This window comes from Callospermophilus lateralis, chromosome 11, assembly GCF_048772815.1.
Source record: "Callospermophilus lateralis isolate mCalLat2 chromosome 11, mCalLat2.hap1, whole genome shotgun sequence".
NCBI lineage: Eukaryota > Metazoa > Chordata > Mammalia > Rodentia > Sciuridae > Callospermophilus > Callospermophilus lateralis.
In genome coordinates, this window is record NC_135315.1 from 104770869 (window position 1) to 104795398 (window position 24530).

Genomic DNA, 24530 nt, shown 5'->3' on the forward strand with positions numbered 1-24530 from the left:
GCTTCAGAAAATGGCACTGAGGTGAAGGCATTTGAAGAAGATCCATAAACCAAGTAAAAGAGTCTAGATTATTTCAGAGAGGGGCTGCATTGTGGAACAATTCCATCACTGACATTTTGTTGGAGGTATGGTGTGATATTTGGATGTGCACTTATAATGATCACCCTGGCTACAGGACTGATGATAGAATAATGGCTGGGAAATGGGAGGCAAGGAGACCGCGAAGAGTCTGATGAAGGAATCTAGGCAAGAAAGAAATTGGAGGATCAGCCTTGGGGTGGAGAAACATGCTAGAATCTGGTCCCAGAAAGGTTTCAGGCAACTGTAAGTAAGTTTCCACAAAGTAAATGTCTTAATCCATGGCTCAAGTCCCTTCTCAGCCCCATTCCTATTCCTCTCTCATCCTTATCATCAGCCTCACCAGATGGGATTGGGGAAGCAGGATAGTTTTCTAAGTAACCCACATGCTTTTCATTATGATAAAAACATGCTAATGGTATTTGGCCCATTGTTAGTTGTTCAAGGAGCTCAGCCACCATCCCACAGAATTTCCTTCCCTACCCTCTTGCTCACAAATGGTATCATTCTGGGCCAGTCACTACATCTCACAGAGTTTCAATTTCCTCTCCATTTAAGAGGGAACAATTCATGTAACAATAAAGTTAAGGGACGAATTAGATCACATTTCAAACACACCTACTAGAGTAACTGGATCAGAGAAAGATATTCAATAAATTATAATTACTATAATTATTTCATAATCACTATTTATACTTTATCAGACTTCATTAACGTAGACAGGCCGAGCTGGTGGTTATATCAGGTTATATCATTTAGTATACATCTGGAAATCTGCTCCAGAGAGAAATTATATCACTTGAATAGACCTATCCATAAAGCTAGTAGCTGAGGTGAAGGGAAGCTCATGTCTTCTAAGTCTGAATCTTGTTTAAATTTTATTGAAGGTTAAAATCTGGACACTGCTGGAATGGAATGGTGTGTGTTGTGGTATCACTCAAAAGCTCCCATGTGACACAATGCAAGAAGGTTCAGAGGAGAAATGATTGGGTTGTGAAAACCTTGACCCAATTAGTGATTTAATCCCTTGACAGGGATTAACTGAGTGGTAACTGAAGTGGTAGGGGGTGACTGGAGGAGGTGGGATTTGGGGTGTGGCTTTGGGGTATATATTTGTATCTGGCGAATGAAGTCTTTGCCTCTGCTTTCTGATCACTGTGATGTGAGCTGCTTTCATCTTTCAAATTCTCCAGTTGTGATGTCCTGCCTCACCTGGAGCCCTGAGGAATGGAGCCCTCTGTGGACCTCTAAAATGGTGAGCTCTAAATTTTCCTCCTCTACAATTGTGCTGGTTGGGTCTTAAAATCACTCAGCGAGAAAGTTGGCCAAAACAGTGTGGTTCCCCCAAACTTCTTTCCAGCAAATTCCCCATATAATCTTTTAAAATAAATGCATCTTTACCTTATTGGGCTGTTGGCAGCATCGGGATCTTTGGCATGCACTCTCCCAACCACCGTGCCAGTGGCTGCATTTTCTTGGACTTCGTGGATATAACTTGGGGCCAAGAGCATGGGGGGTTCATCAGCATCTTCTACCGCAATCTTGACTGTCACAGTGTCCTTGAAAGGTCCGTTGCTGATGAACTTTGGGTCGATGTGCACATTGGCTGCCTCTACCTTCAAGCTATATGCTCTCTTGGTTTCAAAATCTACAGGCTGGCAAGAGTGAAGAGAAGATTGACAACCAATTCCTTTAAAGGATAATGGAAGAGAAAGAGCTGATTGTTTCATAGGGCAAAGTAAATAGTTCCTCAAGGAGAGAAAATCAGTGTCTATTCAATATCCAATTACCTGTGCCATTTGATCAGAAAATCAGACAAATCAATTGTTGAAATGTTGAGTGTGCTTAGTGGATAATTCGAAGAGAAGGACAGACATGGAAATACCATGCCTTCTAACAGGAATCTCATCCTGTATAACAACACTATGGTTGTCCAAGTCTGTCATTCAAAGCCACCAGAAGAAGGGAATTAAGACAGGAAAAAATAAATTTTGAAGTCCATTCTATAAAGTAATAAAAACCTTGGTAATAAAAATACCCCCTGAAATTGAGCCAGTGTGATGAAATAATGTGATGTTCCTTTCAAGTGCCACACCACAAACACTAGACATCCAGCTTAAACATAATTGACAACCTCATGTTTTAGATTTCTGACCAGACTGTTTTTCCCAAAGCTTGAAACCCTTAAGGTAGTCCCCAAAATGTTACTTAAGGTAGTTGGTGGGTAACCTGGGAAGGTGGTATCAATAACTACAGTATTGATACAATTAATCCTTTTCCAATTCATTGAATCCTGGACATCTCAAAATAATGCTTATGTATCTATTGCGTTTCCCAATGTCCCTTGGGGGAGTCCATGATGCAACTCTCTAACTAAACTATAAGGATATAATTTTGTTTTGATTGCATTCATTTTTAGGTGGCCTTCTATTAATGGTAAGTGACAAGACAATGAAGATAGTGCTTCCCTTTGAAGAAATGTATGTATATGATAAATGCCTATTTAAAGAAAAATAAGTATAAGCACTACAGACGTTTTATACAGATACAAAAAAACTGAAAAGTAGCATTTGAATTAACAGAAAACACTTCTTAATTTTGAATGAGGAAGTAAAATGAATCAGTCAACAAAGGGTAAGAAGAAAAATCATGGCAAAAAAAGAAGAAGGTTCCATGCCTAGAAAACAACTCCTCAGCACTCTAGATGATGATGAACTACCAAATGTTTAGAGAAAGTTGAACTTTTAAGGCTAGCATATCAATCACATGGTTGTCATTTGCTTGGCAAACACTTATTTTTGAATGGGCATACAGGCTTGGAGCTTAGTCCCGCCCACTTCTGCACAACTGGAAACCAAGGACGATTCAGGAAGGTCATACACATTCAACATCCCTGGCGCTTCTTCTATCATCTTCCCACCTACATCTCAGCACTCAGGGAACACTTCCTTTTCCTGCAGCTAAATCTGTCCCCAGCCTCTCCATAATCCTGGGTGGGACCCAGCAGCTATTTTATCCTTGGCTATGCTCCTGAGAAGCAGAAATAAATGATATTTATAGGCTAACGATAAGAGATTGCTGTGGTTTCTCACAAATCTCTGTACTTACTAGACAGAATCAAGAACTTGAATATGATAGTTCTGAAACCAGGTAATATGCAATCAGAAAAGGTAACATTTTGTTCAGATAGCTGACTAATGCCCCTAAAGCAGAACCTTTTGAACTTGTGTGTAGGCCTATAGCTAAGGACCCAAACATATGTTCCCAATGGAAACAGGTTTTCTGTAGTTAACCATTAAATCCTGACACAGAGTCAGAACTCAAGAAACGTTTTTTTTAAAATTTTTAATCTATTAAAAAAATGAATTATGTATTTGCAAGACCATGGAGATGCTAGGGTCTCACTGATACATTTTATTCATATCAACCCAAGCTTGGACGTTCAGGACTTTTCCCAGGTTGGTAAGATTCTGATGAGACTTCTGGAAGTCAGAACAAGCCCCATTGCTTTATGAAGTCCTTTTCAACAAGCACAGGCATTTTGTATGGTCTCAGCTGCCATTCAGTAGCTCTCACAGCCGTCTTAGTTAGCACAGGGGCATTCCAAAGGAATCTATGGAGACTTGGTGATCTTTGCTGCTCCAAAGCCCAAGAATGGCTGTACCAGGGGATGATGTGCATCAACTGTTTTGACTGAATGAAGAGTAGAGCTGATAAATGCATAAAATTTAAGAATATATTTACAGTTTATTCCCTTCCTCCTCCCAAAAAGGATTTGAGGTAGTTTCCCATGTGAACATTTATATCCATGTTATGAGTAGTTGAAATAAAGCTAAATGAGGCGACACACTGTATAAGCCATAAAAATCTTAATACCCCCTAGTTTACTAATCCCCACCTCTGAACATTCTCCCCGAGGGATTAATTCAACAGAAAAACCAAACAAATAATATTCAAAAATGCATAATATTTGTGAGATATAACAGAGGGTTATATCTAATCTGGGAAAAATGTACATACAAAACACCAAATCCAACTGTGAGATTTTATTAAGGAAATAATGGTCCATCAATAGGATGGGATGTTATGTAGTCATTAAAAATGATTATGTATATTATATAACAGCATGTAAAATGTTTATGATGTGGCATTAAGTTAACAAATCATATCACCCTACAATTTCAACCATGCTAAATGTTATGGATCCATGGATCCACATCTAAATACATGTGGCCAAAGCACATAAAGAAAAAAAATCAGATGTAAAATATAGTTTCATTTAAATAAAGAGTAGTTAAGATGTCTTATAAGGATGCTTTCACACTGCTTCACAAGTTTATTTGATTGAAAATAAACAGCTTAGAAACTGCTGGGATTTCTTTGCATTCGATGGGATTCCCATTTGGTCAAGGTATTGTAGTGAACAGATTGGATTTTGACTCCTGACCCAGCCCAATGACTGCAACAGCACCTAAAATACTCATTTTTATTTTACACAGGTCTTTAAACTAAACATAGGGATCAGCTAAATACCCTGAGAGCAGGTTTTCTGTAGTTAACCGTTAAATCTTGACACAGAACTCAAGAAACATTTTTTTTAATTTTTAATCTATTAAAAAATGAATTAATGTATCTATTAATCATTTCTTGAATTCTTCTCCTTCACTACCAGCCCACTACCTTTTCTGTTTCTTTTTTTTTCTTTTTATAATGCCCTTGAATTCCAACAAACATTTCTCATTTGGTCCCTCTGCACCTGTCTCAAGACTCTAACACCAAATGCATCGCAGCCTCTTAACCATGTCCTGTTTTCATTGAAACCAATCCTTCATGAGCTCTCTGTTTTGCCTTTTCTCTCTTTATCTGTCTGGAAAAATCCTATTCAGTTATCAAGACTCAACTCATGAACTGCTTTTCTTTGAAATCATTTGAAATTGCAGTTGATTTTCAACTGGGGAAAGATTTTGCTCTCAGTCACTCCAGGGATATTTGGCAACGTGTAGAGCTATTTTTTTTGTTGTTGTTGTTATCATCCCTGTTGGGGTGAGGTGGAGTGTGTACTTACTGACCTCTAGTGAGGAGAAGCCCAGGTTCTCCCGACATCCTATAGTGCACAGAAGAGCCCCTTACAACAAAGGATTACCCAGCCTGAAATGTCAATACTGCCAAGGCTGAGAAAACCCCTTCTATTTTGATTATCTTTTCACTGAATGGTCCTGTTCAACTGTGACACCCCCCCCCAACCCCCGTGGTCAGGACTCTATCTCTTCTGTTTAGGTTTCTAGCTTTCCCCAAATCCCTGACTGGTAAATAATATGAACTCTGTAACTCTTGGTGGAAGAATATATTAAGAAATGAATTAAAATGCTGTAATAAAGAATATCCTTAAAATGCAAAAATGTCCCCATGAGCTCTTCATACTCTTTTATTAAATTGTATATGATAACTTCCACAAGGACCTACAGTTTTACTGTGTTAAATTGACCTTTGATTTTTTTTTTCTTTCTGGTGAACATTTGAAACATTGTGCTACAAGTTAAACCAAATGTTTCTTTACATTGTTTTAAACTTAAACATCATTGTTTCAGAGAAGAGTATTTCATTTACTGAAATAAATATAGGAATAAGGGGAGTGCACAAATAAATCATCTGTAGAGAGCTCATTTGCCATGTGTGAGATCCACAGGGGTGATTTAAATGTTTTAAAATTTTAGAGACACGGTGTGTGTTTATGCCCGGAATACACTAAAAAACAGGTGACAACCTTAGCATAACCAACTATCCAATTACTCAAGCAAAGGATGGAATGTTCATGCTAGTGTCAAGCAGGAGGGACAGTAATATTAATTAACAAAGTAAGTTGACAGCTTGAGGTGACACACACAATTGATACAGCTACTATTGCAAAGTGGAAAAAAACAAAAAAGAATAACCTATTCCCTTGGAGCTGCTAATTTGTCTTCCTCAATCATACCATTCATCATCATTCATGTAGACTTTTTCAACTATCCAGGGTTCACTCCACTTCCTTATACCCCAATTTCTTTCACTCTTTCAGGACAATCACCATTTCCTTTTTCTTTCTTCTGCATCCCCTATTTTCCCCAAATCCAACATACTTTCCAATGTCATGAAAAAACAGCTTTCCGGAACACACTACTTCTTGTTCCCCCAGCTGAAAGATTTTCTCCCAGCACCAGTCTTCTGCCACCCCACACTTGTCTTCTCTTCTCTCCAGCTACTGGCCCTTTTTAAAATTTTTTTTCTGATTCTTCAAATTAATTTTTTTTATCAGTGTTACAGTCCAATCTTTCTCTTTACACCAAGAAGTTTAATATTCATGCTACAAAACCAAGTAGAAAATGAACGCTTGATTAAAACCAAGGTAATCCCATCCTCCAATTCAGATTTAATGCTCCATACACTTTGATGATGGAGAGGTGTTGATTACTCAAGTGGTAAATCAGGGGGCAGGAGAGGGGACCATTTTAGAGTATGCGGTGACAGACTGCTTCTTCACTTGAGAGTGAATCTTATCTGAACTTCCTTGATAAGCCCTTTCTGGCTGAGTTATTTCCAACAAGTGTCTGAAGAAGGAAGTTGTACTAACATAGGCTAGGCGTGAATTCCACATCTGTGGCTGTGTGACTGTCACCAGGTCAAATTATTTAATGCATCAGAGTCCCAGTCTCTAAAATCAAGTCGAGGCATCATTACTCATGTTTTTTTTTCCCCATGTAAAAATAAATGAGAAGATGTTTGAAGAGGTTCAGGCTATGTCTGACCAAGAGCTCATACTGGACAAATGTTAGATTTATAAAAGAAAATTAGAGGAAATCATGAATTCCTCTTCCTAACGAATTAATCCAAGAGACATGTTTCTAATGATGGTCTAGCTGACTGTGGTAGAGGGTCTATTATTGTTTCTCCACGTTCAATGCTAAAAGAAAGTCAAGAACGAAGCTGATTGGATCAAGTTTCAAAAAGAGCCCAGCAGAAGCAGTGAACTTGGATGTTTGAAATAAGAGGGGTTCTGAACAACCTATGTTAACAGGCTCAGTGGGGAGGGCCAACGGAGCTCAGGGCTGCTTTTGCAAAATGCAGGCTTCGTCTAACTGTCTTCCATTGACTAGAGAATGGTGCCCAAACATAGGCCATCTAACCAGAAACCTCATGGAATCATGGGCACGATTTGTCAGCTCCCTGGGCAGTAACAGGAAGGAACACGGTTCTGTTATTTCCCCAGAGCTCAGCACTTGACTGCACAGCAAGTGTCTCTCACATCCTCTTTCTTCACCTTCCTTTCCCTGTCACCTTCGTTGTCACCTGGGCAGAACAAACCACATCACCAACCGGAGCCATCCCTCACCCTAACTCACCTTTTTCAGCTTTACCACGCCTTCCTGTGTTTCATAGTCCGTGGTGATTTCAAAGAGCTCCATACCGTCTCCATCAACGATGTTGTATGTGACTAAACTGTTTTCCCCAATGTCTGGGTCTTTAGCCTTCACTCTGCCTACTTCCTTTCCAGGGACAGCTGCTTCGGATACAGACATCTGGTATACACCTAGAGGTAGAAGACGACATCTACTCTTATTTCCCTTTTTATTTGGCAGCTGTAAGACTTCAGATTTCATTGAATCCCAATAAATTTCTCAAAGGGGTTTGAAATTGAACTTTCTATTGATTGAAAACATGAAAGAAGTGAATGGCTTGGAAGAAGGTCCCAGATGGCCTGCTTGCCAGAAGAATGCTCTCTACAAAGGATGATAAAACAATATTGGGGTCCTGGGTGTAATGCTGAGGTTACCTGCCACGTGTGAGGCAGGAGAGCCACACTCAGTTACATTTCTCAACAGACAATGGTGGAGAACCATACATGATTTCAAATAGCTCAGTCTTCTTTTAAGTGCCTTTAAGGACCAGTTATGGCATTGCCAATTGCCCAGAAAAAAAAAATAAACTAAAATACCCTTCACTATTTAAAAGACATTGACAAGCTCCCTATTTATTTTAAAATCAAATGCAAATTTTAACTTTCAAGGTCAGGACACTTTGAACTCAGAATGTGGCTCGCCTCTTACTTTTGCAGTTCTGCCACCAACTGAAGCATTACCTTCTCTGAAAAGTTTTCCCACAGTGTGGCCCTTCCATCGATATTTATTCAACATTTATTGGAAAGCTAATATGTGCCAGGCACTGTTCCATTCTGCACAAACTCAGTGGCAAGAGTCAAGATTTCTCCCTTGAGGAGATAGGCAAAAGAGAACAAAAATCCACAAATATGTACACACTAATGTCACTGAACTGCCAGGGGTTTAGTGTGATGAGTGGGTTGTGGTTATGTGTGTATGATTTATGCGAGGGCAAGTGTGTATGTGTGAATGGGTAAAGGGGTTGTGCAAGTGGGTGTGAAAGTGTGTGGTTGTGTGTTTGAATATGTCGTGAGTGTGTGATGAATGTATGACAGATATTCATGGAAGTGTGTTTGTGTACGCGTATGAATGTGAGTGAACACACAAGTGTAAGATAAATCTGTATGGGTGAGAAGGAGAAAGAGATTAATTTTGAAGAATGAGGCCAAATATGTTTAGAGGAAGATATCTAATCTCAACCAAAGGGACTGAGCAGCAGTAACAGTGGAGTCACTTAAAGCCAATGGCAGCACCCTGGTATATACACATTAGGTAGAAATCTGGTGAGTCAAGTGGGCCTTCTGTTAGGAGATGATAGTATGCAGGTAGGTTGTGGCTTAGTTGTGTAAAAAAGGCAGTGGAAGGCAAATGAGTTAAATTCTTTATGTTTTATTTTCCTCTTTCATAGTTTCCTACAATACTGTGTATTTATATTATTTGGCTTCAGATATTTTCAGTTCAGAACCAAATTCAATTTCATCTCATGTGCCTTTCATGTTAAAGGCACGGTGGGAATATCTATAGATAATCATCAACATAGGGAAATGCTTAGAAAACCTGGTATAAGTTGAGTTCCTACAAATCTCATTCAAGTTCATGACCATGAAACTGGTGCAGCTGGTACAGCTACACTGTAACTTTACTATAGGATTCTCTATGAGCAAGAACAATAACAGCTATGCATTAATAATCCCATGTGCCCTACTCCTTCCAGCACATCAAACAATATTATAATGTGGATAATGAAGCATGTGGCTTTTAAAATGTTATATGGGCCTTAATCTTGTTGACGATGCTGAATCTTGTACCTAACCAGGCAAAGCAGTTTTTCCCCATTTGGGAGACCCTATGAGAACTGATGGTTGCCTCTAATCTTCCACCTCAATGTTTCCATTTTCTATACTGTTCTTTGGACTGCTTTAAGTAACCATGGTGCCTCTCTGGGGCCACATTTGGTTTTCTTTTTTATTCTTCCATTTTCAGTGCCATCTCTCTGGTAATAAATTTATGGATTTCTCAAAAAAGAGATACCTTTGTGGTGAACCCCACTCCCTGCGACTAGCATTGTGATCCCACTCTACCCTTGTATTCACCTCCATATGAGTGGATTTGTGTTCAAAGTTTGACTTTGATACAGTCCTTTGGCAACTTATGCCACTTTTGATGGAAGCCAGTTTGATCTGTGAAATGTGGGGTTTTGCAGGGATTTATAATATTAGGGACTTATCATGAAATAATGGAAAAGATGGTGGTTGTAATCACAATTATTAATCACAACCTTCCAAAATCATTTTTTTTAATTCCCTCAGCAATTCGATAAACTTTTTAGAACAACCCAGATAACAGTGGCTGACGTTTGTTTGTCATTTTAAGACTTTACACTAGCTTTTGTAGTCCTAATTGTAATCCTACTAATTAGATACTGTGGAAGATGGCATTTTCTCAAAGAGCTCAAGAAATAATTCCTATCCCACATACTTTTCAACACGACTTTGATGGTTCTCCTATGGAAAGGTGTGGTCTATAGCAACCCCACTCTACTTCTGGGCTACTTCTGACCACACTGGAAAGGTTGCGATGTGACTTCAAGAGGCTAGGTCACACGAGGCAATGCAGTTTCTGTCTGATGTCCTTGGGGCTCTTGTCTTTGGGACCCAGCCACCGAAAGTTTACAGGGAGAGGAGCCAAAAATCAATATGGGCCCACTAGACATGTGAGAAAGCTATGTTGGAAGTGGATCTTCCAGCCTCAGTGGGGCTGAGCCCAGCTGATACTGTGGAAAACAGGGAAGAGCCGTGTCCTATAAGCCTTGTCCAAATTACAGACTCATGATAAAACAAACAAACAAAAAACTCATAGGCAGTTTGTTACATAGTAACGAATGATTGATTTAGATATTATCATACCCAGGTTAGTAATAAGAATACTAAGACAGAGGAAGGTTAAGTACTAGATCACAGTGTTAGTAGATAAAATCCCTAGCAAAACAAGTCATAGAAATTGTCACGCCTTCTCTTTGTCCCACTACCTTTATTCCACTGAAGTTTTGTGGTTGTTGTCATCTTGCCTTTGCCTTCTGCAAGAATGACATAAAGAGCTCCTAGTTTTCTGCATTTTCCTTTTCACAAGCTGAGCAAAGCAGGAAGGGGTCAATATAGATGGGGGGCTGCTGGTGGCAGTGAAGCCAAGCCCACCTACTTACTCTGCGGAAACTTTGGTGGGTTGTCATTGACATCAGTCAGTGTGATCGTCACTTTGGTTGTCCCTGAGAGTCCGCCCATGTGCCCACCCATGTCCTTGGCCTGGATCACCACATGATACTCCTCCTTGGCCTCCCTGTCCATGTTGGGAAGGGCTGTTCTGATGATACCTGGGCAGGTAAGCAGGAAACATCACAGATACTCATTTATAACATTAGAGCAATGAAATGTTTTAAGCACCGGATGAGTAAAACAACCTGTTTTCTGAAAGAAAAGTCATTTTAACATGATAATTGTAACTGAAAGCAACCACACCTGAAGCATCAGTGTCTTTTCAAGAAAATCATGAAGATTATGTAAACTGCATTAATTTTTATTTTGTTTGCTTCACTGTGCATGCAAATAATAACCTCATTTTTCTCATATGTAAAAATTCTGAAGTTTGAGTTCCCTCCCGCATGGCTGTCCATGGCTAAACAAATATCTTTGAACTTCTAGCAGGATTTTTGGAAATCTACCTCTACATGTGATCATTAGAAACATTTTTATTGCTCATATTCAATTTAAAGTGGGAGGCATATATTTCACAGAATACTGTAAAATGCTAATATTAATTTTTTGAAAGAGCAAAACAAATGATTTAGGAATATATGCAATGCTTATACAAATATGTACTGTCTACTATCACTGACAACAATAATAAATTCATGATTGAATTCATCATAATCCCTGGATACTGGAACATGATTGGCATGACCACTCTGCACTTCAATCTCAAGGAGGATGTGCAATGTTTTTCTCTCTGAAGATAAGGTAGTACTTGTCCTAAAAGTATAAAAGGAACACTGAAGAAACTCAGTCCTGATCTGTCTCTTCCTCCCCAACACTTGTCTGTTTCTGAGCAATACCTAGAACTCATTTTTTTCCTTATATGTTAAAAAATTTGGTAGGTTCCAACCAGTAGTTTTTCGTGCATCCCTGAGACAAAGAAGGCTCCAATTTTTAACATGTCGACAATCTAGATGAAGTCCCATATGTATTTTTGGTTATCCTGGAAAGGGTTATGAGAAATCCTTTGAGAAATCATAGCAACTAACTGCATAAATCATATTCTGAGCAAATAAATGAATACTTAGGTAAAAGGAAATTATACCAAGTAAATGAACAATATCTGGTAGGCTATGTATACACATACATATACATATGTTATCAAATTAGTGATAAGAAGAGGCACAGATTATTGGTAAATATCTTTTAAAATAATGGGACATACAGGCCCCTGAAATAATATTGTGGATGATCAGCTTTGTAGGATTGTAATGTTTATTGTAGTCAAGAGTTAAATTTGGTATAAATAAAGTGACAGATTTTGTTTTCTGTTTCAGTCATTGTATTGATTCACTTTTGGGGGTTTGCTCTTGTTTTCTGTAAGAAATGTATAAATTATTTATCTAGATGCTGATGTCCACTGGTAATCTATGCTCACAGCAGGGGATATCGAGAAAGTGCTGTCTCTCTCCTGAGGCAACATGAATATTAACACCGTCCTCTGACACTCCCTAGCTTGCATAGTGGTCTTCAAAGCATGCTTTGAGAGCTACTGGTATTTACACCAGACTCCAAGTGTGGGGGTCTCTTAATCTGAAACCACAGTTCAAGACCTTTCCGACATTCAAGTTGAAGTTTGAAATCATTTGTGGTAACCAGGTGAAACACAGACACAACAATAATAAATATGTCACACTGTAAGCCAACTGTTTGCCAGGCACATGCATGGAGTGTCTAATCCTCACAGGATTCCTCTAAGGTGGCCCTCTTTATTTTTATTTCAGATTTGGGAAAATTTGGGAGACCAATAGGTTTTGTGAACAGGTGTGAACTCCTTATTCCCAATGCATCACAAATCACAATGACAGTGACATTCTACAGTACCTGTCTGTGCCTCCACTGAAAAGTAGGGCTGTCCTTCAAGGATACTATACACTAATTTAGCACTGTTTCCATAGGTGGGATCATCTGCATCAGAAGCTGTCACCTGGATTACTGATGTTCCTGAAAAGGGGAATAAATTAATTAGAAACATCCCTTGGCTTTTCAAATTACATTCTTGTTTACAAAGTTTTATTTTAAAATGAAACTCAGAGCAGGGCCTCACAATCAGTCAACAGATTCTCCATTTCCTGGAGTTGAGATGCAAAGTGATCTTTATTTTTCCCTTTCTTCCTTCTCTCTTTCTTTCCTGTTCCTTTTAATTGCATGGTTTAAAACAAAACTTTCTATATTCCTATTACATTCCGCTATGCTTAGTAGTTAAAATAATAATATGAACATCTTTGCCCAAACATTCTAAGGCTCATGCATTTGAAATGCTCAGTATATCAAATAATTAAATAAAAATCTTCCCAAAGAGTATAATAAATGAAAATTAATGATGAATTGCATTTCACGAAAGGACAGAGTGCAACCTTCCATCTGTAGCCTGGCAATAAATATATCATTTATTGTAGCCTTGCATGTAATAAAATTGTGGCTAATACTACATTTTAATTAATTTATGGCTATAAATATTGTGCAGAACGTTGTTGCCTATTAACATGAAAACAGCATCTTTCCACCTCTAATCAGTCTAGCAGCCACATGAAAGGAGCTCACCAGCAGGCACCTAGTATGATCTGAGGCATGCATTCATGGGTCCCAAAAAGGATAAACCAGTGAACTGTTCTTTGCTGCTCACAAGGACCAAATATCTGGGGTATGGAACACTGGAGAGAGGAAAGAGGAGCTGGAAGTAGAAAATTGTCAATTTCCCAACCTCTCTGCACCAGGCACCATTTGGGACTCATTCCATGCATTCTGCCAGAATTCCTGTGTTGGGTGTTTTTTATATCCATTTTACTTGTGGGACATTTGAGTGAGAGGTATGATGTTTTGCAATCTCTTTCACAAATTGTTTATGGCCAGAGTCAGGAGTCTAGCCCCAATTCAGCAAGCAAAGAAAACAGCTGGTTCCTTCCGGACATTTTCATCAGAGAAGAAGGATCTGTGTGGGAGGCAAGGAGGCCCAGAGATGTTGTTTCTAACTGTTCTTACTTTACAGTGTTGTCAGAGACTTTCATCTCCTGTCCAAGTAAATCTCACTCTTTTCTGGTTACCTCCCATAATTCATTGTTTATGCGAACGGTCTTTTTTGAACTCTTCCCAAGTTCAAATCTCCAATGGAGACTTTACAAAGGAGAAAAGGATCATATCACAGCTAAGCAAATTACTAATTTTCATGACTAATTTACTTCTAAAACTTTTGCTAAGTGCTTTCCAACTCTTTGTATTTTAAATCCATTTTACTTAACCTTATTTTATGGATGATGAAATGCAAACTTAGAAAGGTATGAGAAGTTGCCTGGGTTCATGTGGCTGGTCAGAGATACAGCAAGGATTGTGTCCCAGTACTGTCTGACACTCAGGACTCCACTTTTATATGCCATTGTGGACAATCTGGGTGCTATACTGAAGCACCCAGGACCATAGTGCTCAGAACAATAAAAATTCCTGTGGGTTATTCTTTTAGATAGCTAGCTTTCCCATACCACCTCTCTGCTGTTCTCGCAGCTCAGTTCCTGACTCTGCCATCCCCTATTTATACAGATTTAGTTGATGTCTATTATTTCTCAGTAGAATCCAGACCTGTTTACTGAGAAAGTTAAAAAAAATCCTCTGTGGGAAGTGGGAAGGGAAGAGGTTGGAAAATGGCTTGACCTGATTTCACAAAGTATGAGAAGAGCTTGAATTTACTTGGAAGAGGAAGGAGGATCCAAGAGGCTCCCATATGCAGAGTGGGAGGGCCTTGAGGCTGTCAGAACACATCTAACATTCTTGAATTAGCTGACCCTCATACTTAGGACTTGGTTTGCTCATTCATCAAAATGGACTGTGTGATGCTGATGGTGCCTACATTCGTTTGAGCTCATGTGATCACATGCACCCCTGATCAGAACAGGCCTGCCCACTGTGTGAAAGACGGACCTTTTGTCATCTGAGGTGTGCTTGTCAAAAGACTACAACTGCATGTGTGCTAGAAAGCCAAATGGAAGTTATTACCAGAAAGTGGCCACTCGCAGAATGCCTTCAGAGTCTTACCACTTAGCAATGCAGTCTGCCTTCAAACACACTGGAATGACACACCTACTTCTAAATCCACAGGTATCATAATGTGGTGAAGTGAACTGTGCATTCTGGATCCACTTAATCATGCAGATGACCCTGGGTAAATTAGTTAACCTACTTCTGCCTTGTGTTTCTAATCTATAAAATAGATGCAGTTGGACCTGGTACATTGCAAATAAATAATTATGTAATCACATAAAAAATTAAATAAAGCTGGGCTCGGTGGTGCACACCTATAATCCCAACAAATCGGAAGGCTGAGGCAAGGGGATCACAAGTTTGAGGACAGCCACAGAAACATGACAAGGCCCTAAGCAACTTAGTGAGACCCTGTCTCAAAACAAAACAAAACAAAACAAAACAAAATTAAAAGGGTTGAGATGTGTCTTAGTGTTTAAATGCCCCTGGATTCAATCTCCACTATACCCACCCTGAAAAAAAATTAGATAAAATATTATTAGATGGTCTCCATCCAACAAAGACTACCATTGCTATTATTTACTGAACACCAACCAATATGGCCCATTCCCATTTCACAGAGGAGAAAATGAAGGATAAGAGACTAGATATAATTGATTCTGATTCAAACACCTGAGAATACAAAGGTCAGAATTACCCAGACTCAATCACATTCTTCCCTCTTCTCTGTCCTTTAAAAAACCTTCAGCTCTAATACCTCAAATCCATTTGAACTTCCCACTACACCAGTGAAAAATTGGGGTTTGTTATTTTTTCACAAAAGATACAGCACAAGTTCTACTTCCTGACTGGGGAGGACAGGCACCAATTTAGCCACTTGCAGGGACACCAGGTAAGAAAGTGGAGCAGGTCTTCCCCACTTACGCACCCACATTGGACCTCTCAGGCACATTGGCATGATAGGTCTCATGCAGAAACTCCGGAGGGTTGTCATTAATGTCCTGGACCTTGACGATGAATTCCGATGGTGGTTCCAGTGGCCGGTTGGTGTCCCTGTCCACTGTCTGAGCCATCAGTGTGTACTGGGCTCTCTCCTCTCGGTCCAAAGTCTTGGTGGCATGAATGTTCCCTGATTTGTCATCAATCACAAAAATGGTTCTGGCTCCTTCACCTGAGAGAATGTATTTAATGTTCCCATCACCAGAGTCAATATAGGAATGAAGCTAGGAAAAGGGAAACGGAGATTTGTAATTTCACAAGTGGTGGAGCAGGGAGAAAGTGACCCACTCTGATTGCTACAATATCTGCACACACATATGTGCATGTGCACACATACACACATCATAAGAGTTCACCCTTATTTTACAAATGAAGAGACAGAATCTTAGGGAAGATCTTTGCCTTGGCCAGGGTCACACAGCTGAGGAACATCCAGGCCAAGGTTCAAACATTTTTCTTTTTCATTCTAAGATTCATTCTCTTCCTTTTCTTCATTCCATACACATGTGCACATTCAAAATATACACATATACACATATATCATAATATTCATTTTGAAAGAAATGCATCATATTTTTAAAAATACATATATGCATTTATGTAATCATAAGTCTTTCTGGTTTCGTGCTCCTTATCCTTCATCTTCTCTGCTCAGAAGTCACCATTTTTTTTACCAGATTCATGTGAATTCTTTGGAAGATATTCTCATCTACACAGTTGCAAGTAGATCTCTACACTCACATGTGTCCTCCTAGCTTATTTTTACCCAATAAAAGTCAGAGCACACACTTCATTCCTCATCTTGCCATTTTCCTCTAACAGTAAATTCAGGTGCCCTTCTGCATGGATACATCTAGGACTACCTCACCTACAGTGTGCATATTATTATCACCTCTTTTGGGGCTCCTCTTCAAGGGACCCTTGGGGTGTGTCTAGGACTCTGTTATCTCTAACAAGTCAACTGATAAGATCTCCGCAGAATTGCTGTTGTGCAGCACTCTGATCTGCAGACACATCTGGGGATATGTCTTCATAGAAGAAAACTCCATTCTGACCACAGGGGATGGTCAAGTGGGATGGGGTAATACATGTGCAATTCCATAGACCCTAGAAACAACCTTAAAATCCTTGAGGTTTCTCCCTCTGGGCAAAGCCTAGAGACAAGGTGAAACCTTCCTAAATCCATACTTGCCAGGCTAAGAAATTACCCAGGTTCCTTGACTACCAGCCCTGTATCTTTTGACCTTGAGTCAGCCCTTCTTTTGGAACATGAACTACCTCCAAAGACCTCATTTGATTTTCCTGTGCAACGAACTCTCTACACTTTGTTGTTCCATTTCAATTTCGGAAGGCTTCATCCTAATTTGAGTAGTTTGACCCTCATGATGCTCTTTGTGGGAGAAGCATTATTTTTCCTGTTCTCATCGGCTTCCACAGCAGGCAAGTGAACAAGAAACCCTTGATTCTCCCTGCTACATAAGAAAACCCATGACAAGCTGAAATGTTTTATCCAAATGACATTTACAATAATAAAAAATAATTGTTATTACTAATTATATTTAATATTACAATGTTAATAGTATTATTAATTCTAATGGATTATTATTATTACTACTCTAATTTTAATTATGACTATGAAACACAAAGCATAGAGAGCCGGCCCCGTCACAAAGCAAGATTGAACATGAAGCTTTTTAAAATTTCCAAATTATTTCAGTTTCTGAAAAGATACCTAATGGATTCGTGGTGTTTCAAATACACCAAATATTTCAGTTCAGAGGAATACATGTGGGGAGGTATTACAAAGGTCATGATGTCTCAGGAAAAAAAAAAATAAAACTTTACTTCGGAATTTCTTATTCACCACGAGCTGTGTGTTGTTGTGAAATCGTGGCTGACACACTTTCAAAGAACAAGACCATTTGTGAATGACATAGGAAGTTATTTGATGGTGTATAGCGGATGGACAGAATTGCTCCAATCTTCATAACATTTTCTCGTACAGAGGCGAGGTTCCTCCCTCCTGGCCCCCAGCCCTTCCCAGGGTGGTGGGGGTGTGTTCCTCTGTATTCTCTGCTTCCAGAATTGTCAAAAGTTAGGGGATCTGTCCTGTGGCTGAGGAATGAAGAAACAAGTCAAAGTGGCCAGAGACTGAAAGTTTGTGGAGGTCTTCCTACAGGACACATGAATCTGACACCTTCCTTAGGAATTAAACCGAGAAATTTCATGAGCAGCCAAAGAACTGAAAATTTTACAGAATACACTCCTCCTCGCGTTTTTTTTCCTACTTTGTTTTCAGATTTGCAAGTCAGATATGAATTCCCTTTCTCTCTTACAAAGAGGAGTTCCAGGACTGACAATGATATTTATCAGGCTTCACACAGAAACCAGTTTGGGCAATGAGTGGACTCTTTCAAGGGATCAGTCGCTGTGCCACGCCCAGCCAAGCCCTGACTCACAGATGGGTGGTCTCCCTCCTCAGCAAGGCACAGCACAATGCAGACTGCATTTCCTACAAGACATCTGAACCTCTATGGTTTGCCAAATTTGACTTTTTCAGGGAATCTTGAAGCACTCAACCTTGAATGTCGTCAAATGAAAGGTTGTTACAGAACAAGACAGCTTCTCGATTGCTCTGATTTATGGGGAACTAGCCCAGCACCATTTCAAAAGGAAAATTTCTATGATGCAGCCAGTTTTTCCCACCCACATCCATTCTGACATGAGACTCATGCTCAGGTGTGAGCTGCGGACACACTTTGACTCCCCCTTTTTCCTATGTTCCCTTCTAGTAGCCATGATCATGGCTGCGTCCACAGAGATGATGACAGGGCTCCCCAGATCCTGCCCTCTGTGTAGCCCTCCCACTGTAACACATCATGGCTCCCCAGTGAGACAGTCCCACGGCAGCAGGTTCTGTCTTCTCGGAGCTATTTACATGGAACTCTGCACACGGCTCAAGCTACATAACCTCTGCCTCAGCTGAAGTCTCAGAGACTGTCTCTTCTACTTAATAGAATTTCCACCTCCTGGGGCTATATCCATAGCTTTTCATTTAAGGTACAAATGAATAAAATTCCTTTGGTACATTTTTTTTTTTCAAAAACATGTTCCCAGCCCTAAGCAATATTACTGAGGCTCCCAAATCCCCTCCAAGTATGCCAATGATATAGATATGAAATGTTTTCCTTATGTTAAGGAACAAAAGAAGATAACCTTGTTGGAATCCAATGGGTTCAAAAATGCCTCGGACCTCTGCCCTTGCCTCTTTCCCCCTTTGTTGAGTAACTTCTGCTGCTCTTTTAGATCCTAAATCGTCCTTTCATTGAATTTCATCCATCCTCCTTCTCATTTTAGTTTTTCTCTTTCGGCTGCTGAGGAGACTGTGTCTTTCCCCCTACACTCCAAACTCTTTCAAGCCAGGAATTATTTTTAACCTGGTTTAACACATGCCTAGCACTGCACCTACACATAGTAGGATTTCACTTCTGATGCTTATAAATAACAATCTCCTTGTCATTCTTATCACTATCATCTGAAAAATACCTGCATATTTTACCACAAATGAGAGTGGCGAGTCAGTTTCCCAAATACGTTTTGGACCCTCTACCCTTAAAGCTTTTTTGGTAATGCTACACAAAAGAGGCAGAACCTGAGTACGGCTAGGAATCTGAAACCACCTCCCATGGGATTTCCCATCCCTAGAGCAACAGGGATAAAATGATGCCCATCCTGTGACACCCCCTCACTGATCTCTTCAAAGTCAGGCTCAGAACCAGAACCCAGAAACACAAGCACAACCCTTTCTCTGATGCAAAGCATCTTGGGGTTTAGTGAGAAAGAGAGAAAAGTATAGATATGTATAATACAGCAAAGCAGGGTATGATAAAAAGCACAAAGAGAGTTATGAAAATACAAAGGAAAAGTAGCCGAGTTGGGGGAAGAACGTGATCAAGGAAATGCCCCTCAGTTGGAGAATGATTAAATAAATTATGATCAGTTCCATTACAGTAGACTATGAAGCAGCCTTTAGAAAAAAAATTATGATATTGCATTAAGTGGGAAACATGAGTAAGTTTATATCTTGGGGAAAGACTGAGAGGATGTGTGTGCATGATGTTGGGTTTTCACTGATGTCAGATCCTGTGTGTTTTCCCTATCTGTTTTTTATTTTTATTGTCCATATGGTATTGTTCCCATGGGGGAGGGAAACAGGTAAACGTCACATGAAAGTCAGCTTACCCTGCCCACGAGCACAGGGTCAGGCCCCGTGTACTCCTCTATCACAAAGAACTGGTTCCAGACCCAGCCTCTTTTGGAGCGCTGCAGCACCTGCCCCTCCTTGCCCTTCTCATGATGTCCATAGAACGAGGGCCGCAGGTGGCTTCGTCGCTCCAGAGCAAATGCCTGGCTGTGGCACAGCATGCTCAGGCACACCAGCGCGGCTTGTAAACAGTAGTTCTCCTTCATTTTTGGTTACGTGGTAGGCATAGGAGAATGCAGTTGTCACCCTTCCGCCAGCCCAGCCGAGTGGTATGCCTTTCCTATGGTAAGTCTCCGGGGTACGCCAAGCAGACCTCTCCTGGAACGGAAGGTCTTCACTCTCTGAGCACATCACGTCAGGGCTGCCCACTTCGCCAGGTGGCTTCTGCAAGCAAAGAGAGGTTTGATTAGCTGCAGGCTTCACCCTCACCTCATTTCATTTCCATTTAGTAAATATGTTTGAGTGTCAGTCTTACCACTTGTCAGCCTAGGGAAAGTTAATTGATCTCTTCTGAGTTCAACTCACTCATTTATGAAACGGGGATAAGAATCCTACTCATTGCAAGGTTGTTGCAGGGATTAAATGAGTAATACACATAAAGTCTCTTAGCACAATACCTGGTTCACAGTATTTATCTGTTAGTGTAATTGATTGTGCATGTGTTTGGTTAAGTTCTTGTAATAGATCAACCTGGAGTATTATGAAAGCCCAGGAGAGGAACAGATAATCCAAACTAGAGATGGCAGAGACTGGGGCAATTAAGGCAGATTATCTAGAGGGTAGAATGGATGAGCACAAGAAGGGAAAGAATGGGATATATTATGGTTTGGATGTAAGGTATCCCCACAACAGCTCACGTGTGAGACAACGCAAGAAGGTTCAGAGGAGAAATGATTGGTTTATGAGGTTAAGAGTTGGGTCATTGGGGCAGGACATCATGCTATATATTTTGTATCTGGCGAGGGTAGATCTCTTTGCTTCCCTCTGCCACACTCTTCTGCCATGATGTTCAGCTTCACCTTGAGCCCTGAGGAATGGAGTCTGCTATATATAGATTGAGACCTCTGAAACAGTAAGTCTCCAAATAAACTTTTCCTTCTCTACAATTGATCTGGTTGGGTCTTTTGCTCAGAGTGTTGAAAAAAGCTGACTGAAACAGGATACCTTACAGAAGGACTAGCATGACCCTAACCCTACAGGTAGTGAAAGGCACAACATATTCCAAGACTTTAGTATGACTGGAAAATGTAAGGAAAGCAGGCAATGGAGCATGATAGAGACAAGATGTCAGGTCCAATCCCAAGGATGATGGGCAATAACTGTGGAAGGTAATTAGACTTGAAGATCAGATAGGCCTGAATTGAAATACCACTTCTAGATCTTATAAGATGAGTGACCTTGGACATGTCAATCAGTTACTATGAGCCCCTGGGGTCTCCTGTGAATGACAAGGAGGACGAGAACTTTTGCACCCACATAAGACTGAAGACCGAGTGGAAAACTGACACATGTTGGCTTGCTTCCACTTTTCCTAGAGGGCCACAATCTACGCCTGCAGGTCTCCTTGCTTTAGGGGTGAGTGCAGATGGAGGTGCCCAGAAGAGGTGCTTTCTCTAAGGGAGAAATTGAAGAACAGGAATAACTCAGGATACCATAGCGATTTGGCCTTGGTAGTCTAAGAACTAAAGAAATTAGAGGAATTCTAATTTGTTCTAATTCCTTCCTTTCTGATGGTCTTTGACTCTGCCAAGCCAGGCCCCCTCTTTTTTTTTCCTTTTTTTTGTAATATGGCAAAATGATATTTGGGGAACTTATAGATACAAGATAATTTCAGGAGTCCAATCATTGTTCTCGACATCACTTGTGATGGTAGCATGATAGTTACTTCTCAAATAATAGAAAGTGTAATATTCAAGATTTGTTATATGCGGGCACTTGGGTGGGTAAAAGTGTAAGAGAGAAAAAAAGCAGGTAAAAAATGAAGTGTTTGCCATTTAACAGTTCCAACCTTAAACACAGCATTTTAATAAGACACTAAATGTTTTTTATATAGCAAGCCAAACAGACAATGTGGAAAGAGCACAGAGAGGCCCCAGGAGTGGTGAGATCCCAAAATGAGGAAAATAGGAAGCAACAGGAAAGTCTCTGGGACTACATGGTGAAGAGAGAGATTGGGTGGGAATCTGCCCCAGCTTATCAAGGAACCTCATTATTTTCCCTTTTGTGACAATCTGCTTCATTCTCAGCAAAATGAAGCCCTTGATTGAAATTCTCTATACAGGCCTCCATCTTCATATTCGTGGTTGAAGCTCTGGTGAGAGATGGCAGGGGCCAATTTTTCCCCCCAACTCATATTATGTCTTTACTAGACAGGAAATCAGCCTCTTAATAGTTGAGTTTATATCTTATTTGATACATACCTGGGATCTGAGCTCAAAACAGTCCATCCACAAAATTCGAACATATGATTTAAACCACATACTTCAAGTTCAAAATTAATATTGCCTCTATAGAAATTCAAGAAGCAAGAGAAAAGGCAGAACATATGGTGCTGTGAGATCCCTGCCCATTTTGTACCATGCCAAGTATTAAACGTTCATTCACATGGTGATAAATTATTCTTGCATATAAACTGTGAAGTGTATTTGAAAGAAAGGGTTTAATTAAAGTCGATATTTCTGCACCTCTCTATTCTGTCTGCCATTTTGCTGTAAAGTACAATTATTTCTGACACCAAAGTGTTGAAACTAGATGACAACTTTTTCCCCCTTTTTAAGCAAAACAATCTAGCTTAATGTTAATGCGTTTAAGAGTTTCCATATGACCAATAAACAATCAACCTTACCCTTTGTTAGACAGTAAAACTGTCTGCTTATTTCTGTTGGAAAAGACAGTGAAATCAACTTGCTTGTGAATGTCATTGTCCAAATTCATTATGTTAAGTGCTCAGATGACTATGCAATATATAAAAATTTTAATGATTCCTCTAGCTTTGTATAAGATGGGTTTTTATCCCTTTTTGTTTATTCACTTTGAGAAGGAAAATCTATTTACAAAAGTAATTTTATAACCATTATTCTAAAAGCTTTACAAATATTAATGTGTCTGTTGATTTCTATAGCAATATTGTAAATGGACATGCTTCTTGTTTGAAAGGAGAAGGAAACTGAGGTCCAGATTAAAAAAAAAGAAAAGAAAAGAAAAAGAAATTTATGCTAGGTTAGGCTTCTGGTAAGAGGTGAGCTGGGATTTGAACCCATGCCATCTGGGTCTAGTTAGTCTTTTGCTAATCAGCGAATTAATATCTCTTTCCATTTCTTTTATATTTCATAAGGAAATTATATGGACACTGTAATAAAAATGATAACCTAGCAGCCACCTGAATGTGGGAAGTAAGCCAGTAATTGGGTGTACACCAATAATAAGATTATAATGAAAATATTGAAAAATAGATAACATTTCTCAGGTGCTATCTGCTCAATGTTCTTGCATGGGATTTCCATGAATTGAGTCACCCAATCATTCCAACAACTCTACAAAGCAGTACAAATATTATTCCTGTTTTACAAATAAGTAGTCTGAGGTGCACCAAGAAAAACTAACTCACCCCAGGTTACACAGCTAGGAAGGAGGGGAGCTGAGATTGAACCCCCTGCATTTTGCCCAAGTACTTACATTACTATCCCTATGATTCTACCTGTCATGCCTATTTGAGAAAAGACTGAGGATCAGAATGTAGAAACACAACCCCAGGAACACATAATAGACTGACCATGACAATAATTTCAGTTACAGGAGCAGGAAGGCTTGGGGTAGGCTATGATAAAAATTATAAATTAAACCCAAAAGAAAAAAAAAGAAAGCATTTCATAGCAAGACCAAAGAGGAACAGGAAGTAATTATATCAGCCCACCCACACAAATGTACACCCACGCCTTAATGAATTCATAGTGCACAAAAGTTAAGCTTTTTTAAAAATATTTTTTCATGTTTCTGAATTTCTACATTTACAGGTTAAATATGAATATATAAGTTAAAATGTACTCAAGAATCCTTTCTTCAGGTTTTGTTTTTCTGTTCTTTTTTTTTTTAAAGGAAATGTTTCTAGAATCTGGAGAAGTGATTGATGTATTCAGTGGTAGAAACTTTGCAGGAATCTCGCATGAAAATTAATAGGAGACCTCCCTCCTAAGAAGACCTTGATGTTGGTAATGATTAGGAAAATATATCAGTGTTCTAATTAGCTTTAATAAAGACCCCCAGGGAAGTTCTTGAACAATCTTTCCATTAAAGTACTTTCCATAATGCCTAAGCATGGGGGTTCCTCTAAAACATATAGGAGGGCTTTATTTTATGAAGGGAGCATATTGCTTGGAGGGAAAAATAAATGTTGTTGAAAGTCACAGGAGTAATAACATGACAGAAAAATGGATTTGCAAAACCACCAGCCCTAGATGGAAAGCTCTCCCCTCTATCTGGAGAGCAGATAGCCCG

General features: G+C 39.6%; 1 protein-coding gene across 1 annotated transcript; it reads right to left on the bottom strand.

Moving 5' to 3' along the window:
* Positions 1 to 1475: 1475 nt before the first annotated feature.
* On the bottom strand, positions 1476 to 20242 carry LOC143410737 (cadherin-11-like). The gene is made up of 6 exons (XM_076871491.1): positions 20015 to 20242; positions 15702 to 15996; positions 12626 to 12745; positions 10696 to 10863; positions 7458 to 7645; positions 1476 to 1733 (listed from the first exon to the last, which is right to left on the bottom strand). Exons 1-6 carry the CDS (start codon positions 20240 to 20242, stop codon positions 1476 to 1478), a joined length of 1257 nt encoding a protein of 418 aa, XP_076727606.1.
* Positions 20243 to 24530: the final 4288 nt, after the last annotated feature.